The sequence below is a fragment of the Gossypium raimondii genome, chromosome 1 (assembly GCF_025698545.1).
Source record: "Gossypium raimondii isolate GPD5lz chromosome 1, ASM2569854v1, whole genome shotgun sequence".
In the NCBI taxonomy this organism is placed as follows: domain Eukaryota; kingdom Viridiplantae; phylum Streptophyta; class Magnoliopsida; order Malvales; family Malvaceae; genus Gossypium; species Gossypium raimondii.
In genome coordinates, this window is record NC_068565.1 from 50,390,011 (window position 1) to 50,397,846 (window position 7,836).

Below are 7,836 nucleotides of genomic sequence, written 5' to 3' on the forward strand. Positions count from 1 at the left end.
TTACTATTATATGAACTTGTAATTTCCTAAAAATTAAAGGGACTAATAGATAATTTTTTTGTTGGGGGGGGAGAGGGGGCAAGGCCAATGCCTCCCCCTTCTTCGCCCTTGCCTTTTCTCTCTTACAATTTAATTTTTTTTTTATGAACTAATTTTGAATGTCATGAATTTATAAATTAAATTTCGAAAGGATTTCTTCTTCCTCAATCTCCAACATTGATCACCAAATCGGCTTAAATCTGAAGTATGTTGTTTTACTCGTCGGTGGGTACTATTTCACCGCACCAATAGTTGAACTATCGCTTGAAACTCACCAACCAAATTTAAAAAAAAAAAAAAAAAACTTAACAACTATAGATTAAAATGAATTTTTTAATTAATTTTTTTCATCATTTTATAATTTTTTAAAGTTAAATAATTAAAATGTAAACTTACTAATACCACCGGTATACCTCTTAGTTGCTGTTTCTTTTAAGGTTTAAGGACCCTAATTTCCTTAATTTGCAGGGCATCCATGAAAAGAAAAGAAAATGAAGGTTTGTGATTAGTTTCATGATGTAGAACACCAAAGAAAAAGCTGGGATTGTACCAACCCAGAGATTGATTACTAGATTTTATTGTTGAGATTATAAATTCATTTGTCACTTCACTTTATTTCTAAATGATACCCTTATAAATGTGAGTGGTTGCCAACTTTCATATAAACACCCATTTAATTACACCAATATTTTTATCCATATTCATCCTATATTCTTATTCGACATTTATTAGATTTACATTTTAAGTAGTTGATTGAGTCTTAACTTGTTTGGCATGCGTATTGTTGTCAATACAAGAGAATATGGGTTCGAGTGCATTAAAGCACATTATTCTGCCATTTATAGGTAGAATAGGGGATAGATATTGTATAAAAAAACAGATATGATCAGAACCTATACATGTTATAGAACTTTGATCTAAACCTGATCTTAATTCCACCTCGAAAATTTTTATTGAAAATCTTCTTAACTTAATCCCCAAACTTGTAAATTATTCAACTTTGATATGAAGAAAACTCAAATTCAATTTAGTCACTGTTGAGCTAAACTCGAACTATAAAACAAACCAAATTTGAATATCTTGATATTTGATTTAAGCAACTTGCAAGCCTAAGCCAATCTCAAATCAAAGATTGATAGGTAAAACAAACAGACAAAGAGATCAACAGAGAATCAAATATGAAAATGAAAGCTTTTCTCATTATTTTTATTTCATTTCTCAAACAAATTCCCAACCACAACATAAATGGGAAAATTACAAAAAAAGAAGAAGAAAAAAAAGCTACAAATAGAAAAAAAAAAATGCAAACAATTCACTCCAAAATCTTCTCTATATTGTCTATTTTGGGGGTCAAAACCCAGAAACAACCTTCCATTAGCTCCTTATAATTCTCTGTATGATGCATATGCATTACCATTACAACATATGTTTCTGTATTTCCCTTAATTTTCTTGGATATTCACAAAGATAACTAACTTTTTTTTTTTCGAGTTATCGAACTCGAAAAAAAAATCCTATGCTCAACCTTAAAAGAATAACCCTTTTTAGATTTTTGTTTGTTTTTTTTACACAAAGCTAAAAATTGCAAGGAAATGTTGTTATAATCACCACATAATCACCTGTTGATGGCATTAGTAGCCAAAAGAATTACACCGGCGATGATGATAATGGCCACTACGGACTAATTTAAGGAGTTGCATTACGAGTTGGGGATGATGGTGCCAACATATCCGAATCCCATGATGAAGAAGGCGATTGCTTGTGCAAAAAGGTATATGAAGTAATGGTTTTTACCGAACACGACATCGTAGCAGCCGCAGAAGAATAGATAAGCTCCGACGCTTAGCTCTAACACATGGAGTCTGCCAACATTTGATTGTTAGATGAGAAGGCATTGAATAACAAGTTAAGGTTGCAAACTTGTAATAGCAGATTCAATTTGATAGACTTTATACCTTTCTCCGAACCGGAAACGGGGTTTTCGGGGTGCTTTTGCAGCTGCTTTAGACTTGTGAGTATCCCCGAGTTTCTCAGTGACGATCCATTCGTTTACTCTACCAGCCTCTAATAAGCCGATGAAGGTAGCCTTAGTTCGATGCAACGACATGACGTTTTCAAAAAGGATCCAAAAAACCAGTAAGTGAAATGACCTGCAAGTTTAACAAGAACCCTTTTATACAACGATCTCGAAATTCGATTTTGAGTTCCCGTAGACTGATAAAAACCCGTACCTCGGAGTTCCGACAGCATTGAGAATGGTAATGATAGAAGGAATATAAACAGCTCCCCACTTTGGAACCTCAACTTCAGGCACAAGTACAGTTGCAGGTAAAACAACACAGTAAAAAATGAATGTAACAATGTGGGCAACAAGCTTTCTGACCACAAAGAAGCTGTAAATTACATGTACTTTCTTCCATGTCGAAACTTTCTGCAACGATATTACGAAACAATCAATGACCGATTCAACAAATTCCTAGCGCTTATAACTTGTTTCACGAATCGATTTTACCTTGTTTTTAATGATCTCCATGACCATTTTCCTGAAAAGGTTAGCTGGACCACAAGACCATCGATGCTGTTGGTACCGATATGCTTTCAATGTACTCGGCAATTCATTTTTCACCTATTGGAAAAAAGAAAAAACGATTAACATACAACACAAATACACGAACATGGTATGAATTGTCGGGTGACAATACAATACCTTTAGGCTACCAAGGTAAAGGAATTTCCATCCTTTGAGACTAGCTCGAACAGCTAAATCCATGTCCTCGACCGTGGTTCGATCTTTCCATCCACCGGCTTCATTCAAAGCACTAATCCTCCATACACCAGCAGTTCCTACACAAGTAAAATTCAACCATTTTAACCCCATTTTTAACCACATTCAAAGGTTTTTTCTTTTTTGTCCTCATTACCATTGAAGCCAAAGAACGAATAGGTGGAAGACCCCACTTCTTGTTCAACAGTAAAGTGGTAATCTAATGACATTTCTTGCATCCTTGTCATCAAACATTCATCAGCATTCACTGTAAATAAAGAAAAACATTACCCTTGTTAGCTGTCATTAATAAAAAGGCAAAATGTCGGTTAGTTCACCATGGATAATGACTAGGTGAAGGTCCACCACTTTACAAAAAAAAGCTTTGCACATGCAAATGCTGGGTATATATATATATATGAGAGAGAAGACAAAAATAACAAACATATAATATAAAGTATAAACATGCCCTTCAAAGGGGCATTTTATCAAACATTTAATGGGTGTTAAGGGTACTGGGGTAGATCATCATCAACCATCCAAAATCTACAAGTGACCCTTTTCCAACTAAAAAGGAAACCCAGATCTTAATTAGGAAACAAATTTTGGGTCCATTTTTTATTGAATTTTAGGACTCTTTTTGTAGAGATAAAACTTGTCAGATTAACCCACTAGAGTGTCCCCATTGTTGGTATGTATACAACAGTCCTTAGCACCAAACATACATATATATATATATACATATATAAAGGAGGAAAACACTAATTATTCCATGAAATTATTTACCTAACAAATAGATCAATTTGGTAATAACTAGAAAAATCACCCAAAAACGAAAATTTCTAGGTGCTTTTTCCTTGCTTCCAAACAGGGTATTGTTTATCAATTTTTTAAAGGTTAAAATGTGCCTATAGTCCCTGTAATTGTATTTCTAGGAATTTAGTTCCGCTATTTTTTAGGTTTTAAAATTCAGGTACAATCGTTAACATTATAATTTTTAAAAACTACTCACTTGATAGTCATGTAATTAAATTTTTTGTAATTAACTTGAATTTAACAAAAAATTGAATAGTATTAACATTGGACCTGAATTTTAAAATCAAAAGCAAAGAGATTAAATTTCCTAAAATAAAAATACAAAGACTAAATTTCTAATTTTGAAAATTACAAAACTTTTTAAAAATATTTACCCTTTTTTGTATGGGATGGGGGATTTTACATATAATTATAGTTTAATATTAATTTAATAATGCAAATAGACTTTAATTAGATATATTCTAATATATTTATAAAAAATTAAAAATTAGTTTAAAATATCAAAATATTTTATCAACTAAGACAGGTCAAAATGCACTAAAACAATCGAAGCACGTTAAAATTTTAATCAAGACAAAATTTAAACAAAGATAAAAATACGATCAAAATTAACAAAATTATTAATTTCAATCGTACTTTTGTCTTTAAATAAATATCAAGCGATAAAGACAAAAAGTATGTATCAAGTGACTTAACGGATATGATATTGATAATCATATTATAAAATAGATTTAATCATTTTTTAATTCAACTCGATTTTAAATATATGATTTCAATGTAACTATCGAATATCAAATTAATAACATGGAAAAAAGGCCGACATTTAACCTACTTTTTCAGCTTTTTTTTTAATATAAATTCATTTTCTGGCCGATATAAACCACGCACGTGTCCAAAACTTTGCTCCGCCAGCAAAGGCAGGACTGTTGATGGATCCACGTGCTTAGGGACCAACCTTCTTCCATCGTATACTCTAATAGACCCACCGACACTACTTCGAAATATAATAATGTTTTGGTTAAAATATGTCATTCGTCTATGTACTCTTTCTAAATTTAAAATTTAGTCCTTTTACTTTTTAGATTTTAAAAGTCAAGTACATTTGTTAACACCGTTAAATTTTTTCATAAAATTTATCGGTGTGACATTTTGAATAATAATAATTACTTACAAAAATAGGAAAGAGATTGAATTCCTATAAATAAAACCAAAGGGATTAAAATTCCAAATTTGGGAAGACTACAGGGACTTTTGGCATATATTAACCTAATGGCTTTTTCATTTTTTAGTTAGGTAAACTACGTTATTAGTCACTCAAACTATGATTTTTTTTTCCTTTTTGCCACCTAGCTATGAAAAACTATAATATGATCATTAAACTATTCAATTTCATCTTTTTTTTGTCACCCAATTATTTTGAATTTTTTGGCATTTCTATTTTTACGTTAGCCAACTGGTGACCGAAAAATAAAATTGAATAATTAAAAAGATCATTTTGTAACTTTTTATAGTTGAATAATAAAAAAAAAACCTCATAATTGAGTGACATTTACCGTAGTTTACCCCTTTTTTATTTTTAAAAAGGAGTAAACTACAAAAGATTAAAATGTTAAGACACTTGTGAAAGAAATTTACCGAATTTCCAACGAGCTTGAACCAAAGCTAATTCAGGGTTGTGAACGAGGAAAGGAATGGTTCGCCAAAGGAAATCAGGTTCGGGCTGGAAATCAGCGTCGAAAATGACAACATAGTCACAGTGTTTCACATAACTGTGTTTCATGCCTTCTTTTAAAGCCCCTGCTTTGTATCCATTCCTATTGTCCCTTATTTCATACTTGATGTTGATCCCTTTGCTTGCCCATCTTTGACACTCTAATTCCACCATATCCTTCAAGTTTTCATACCAATTCACATAAATCCATGCACCAAATACAACAAAATTTTGTGTTTTCAAGGTCTAATTGTAGTTCTAATCCCTCTATTATGTTAAAATTTGAGATTTACAGACACCAACGGTAAAAGTACCATGAAAGCCCTTGTAATAGAACTCATATTGCATTTTGCACTCTTTACTAAAAAAAATAGGTAAATTAGTCCTCCAATGTTGGATAAAAAAGTTTCATCCATTTCTACTATTAAAAACGGACCTAATTGACATATAATGACCAGCTTTTAATAGTGAAAAATCAAATTTTAAACAAAAATGACAAGTTTGATCTTTGATCTAAAAGGAGTCAAAAACCAAACTATACCTTAAAATAGATGGATTAAATTACAAATTTCAAGCATAATAGAGGGACTAAAACCGTAATTAAACCCGTTTTTATATCTTTACCTTAATTGTTGGGTCAGTTGAGTCATCAAGGACTTGAATAACGATCCGATCAGAAGGCCATGAGAGGCCACATGCAGCTCCAATGGACAGTTGATAAACCTAAATTATTACCGAATTTCAATATATATATATACACACATAGATACACATATATGTAAATCACTAAATTGAGCGTTGTAATGAAAAACAGGAAAGAAAAGGACCTCTCTTTCATTATACATTGGGATTTGAACCAGAACCATAGGATAAGCTGAGTTCCCCAACTCGACATCATCTTTAATGGCTTCCCATTTAAACCTTTTGTCTGGTTTCCGACCAAACAGTTTGACCAAAGCAATGACTATCCCCATATAAACTCTTTCAATAAAAAGCATTACAGACATTATCAAACAAACCACGACGGCGAGTTTCAACAATGGCACGATCAATGGTGCTTTGATTTGGCCCCAAATCACTGCCATTTGCATCGACAAATCATCGGTTGTGTCGGGAAAGATAGTTGTTGAAGGAAACCGATCCATTTTGAGGAAAAAAAACAGGGGAGGACTAAATTGTAAAAGAAACAAAACAGGAAAAAGAAGGAAAGAACAAAGAACAACTAACAAAAACAGATTTTGAAAACAACCCACTAGATCTGTTTAGATTTAAAGTACATTCATTGGAAAAAGAGATGGAATCTTTGTTGGTTTTTTGCTTGAACCAGAAGCAATGAAAGCAGAGCTTAAGTGGTTCAAAAACCCACACTAATTTGCAGAAATGTACATAGCATATAATTTTCTTATTCCAACTAGACCCTCTGTTGTTTGGAAGAAAAACAGAGGCAGAGTGGGAGGACAATGAACAAGTTGAAAAATGAGTGCTCAAAAAAAAAGAACTATTAAAAAGCTTTTGAGAAAATGAGAGAGAGAACAATGGCTTATATAAGCTCTGTCTTCTCAGTTCTCTGGTTGTTGATTTTTATTTCCTTTTTCTTTTTATTATAATTTATTTTGTTTTGTTTTTATTTTATTGTGAATTTACAACTATGGTTTACTTTTTCCAACTACAAATGTGGGGGCTGGTATAATTGAGTAAAAGAAGGTCTCAATCTTATAATGCATTATATTTTAAATTCGGGTTTGGTTTCGGGTAATCACGATTTTCGAATTTATATTCCAGAAACCATTTAAATACTTCGGTTCGAATCTATTTTTAATTTTTGGAGTTTTCTTACTCAACTAAATCTAACATTGTTAAAAGGAAAATACTCGTTTGGTCAACATAATTACAATCTCGTATTTAGAATTAGAAACCTTATAACTCTAAATTCAATATTTTTATTTGCTTGTTTGACTTTTCACGCGTATAATATTAACCACGTGACTAAATTATTTTCATTTTACAGAAGTTTTTTTTATAGTTTTACTAATTGGATTTAAATTATTAAACTACAAATGGGTAAAGAGATTAAATTTCGAGGATTAAAAGTTGAGGGATTGAATTTTAAATGTGAAAATAATACAAGGACTAAGAGCGGAATTAGACCTAAAAGAAACGGTAGGCTTTTTAATCCGCCGACTACAAAATTTCCGTCAGTGATTGATGATGTCATTTCCCGACGATACCATTCACCGACGAATTTGAGTTATATACTTCATGATTCATTATCTATTTTTGTCACCTAATGAGTTGTAATTATGAGCTTGATATCAAGTACTGTTTTCTAAACATTTGAATTTTCTTTTTAACAATTTTATTGTAAGTTCTAATAATATCTGTTTTTATATAATATTTAAAATTACTCGTAATCCTTTTTTAACTTTTAAATAGTAGGATAATACGCTTCAGCACATTTGAACTCACATTCTCCTGACAATAATTTTTATATCAATCGAATTAAGAC

The 7,836-nt window shown here is 31.5% G+C and overlaps 1 protein-coding gene across 1 annotated transcript; it reads right to left on the minus strand.

Annotated features, from left to right (window-relative positions):
- Positions 1–1,218: 1,218 nt before the first annotated feature.
- Positions 1,219–6,843, minus strand: LOC105786373 (glucomannan 4-beta-mannosyltransferase 9). Its single transcript, XM_012612761.2, has 9 exons — positions 6,158–6,843; positions 5,955–6,053; positions 5,255–5,507; positions 2,961–3,071; positions 2,747–2,883; positions 2,552–2,665; positions 2,271–2,470; positions 1,995–2,189; positions 1,219–1,901 (listed from the first exon to the last, which is right to left on the minus strand). Exons 1-9 carry the CDS (start codon positions 6,473–6,475, stop codon positions 1,739–1,741), a joined length of 1,590 nt encoding a protein of 529 aa, XP_012468215.1. The 5' UTR covers positions 6,476–6,843; the 3' UTR covers positions 1,219–1,738.
- Between the last annotated feature and the right edge of the window lie 993 nt (positions 6,844–7,836).

Bases quoted from the DNA above. Each gene is read 5' to 3' on its own strand.
- LOC105786373 (XM_012612761.2), bottom strand. From the start codon at position 6,475: ATGGATCGGTTTCCTTCAACAACTATCTTTCCCGACACAACCGATGAT. The intron at 6,054-6,157 runs GTCCTTTTCTTT...GTAATAATTTAG, and splicing joins CAATGTATAATGAAAGAGAG to GTTTATCAACTGTCCATTGG. The intron at 2,666-2,746 runs GTATTGTATTGT...TTTTTCCAATAG, and splicing joins TTTACCTTGGTAGCCTAAAG to GTGAAAAATGAATTGCCGAG.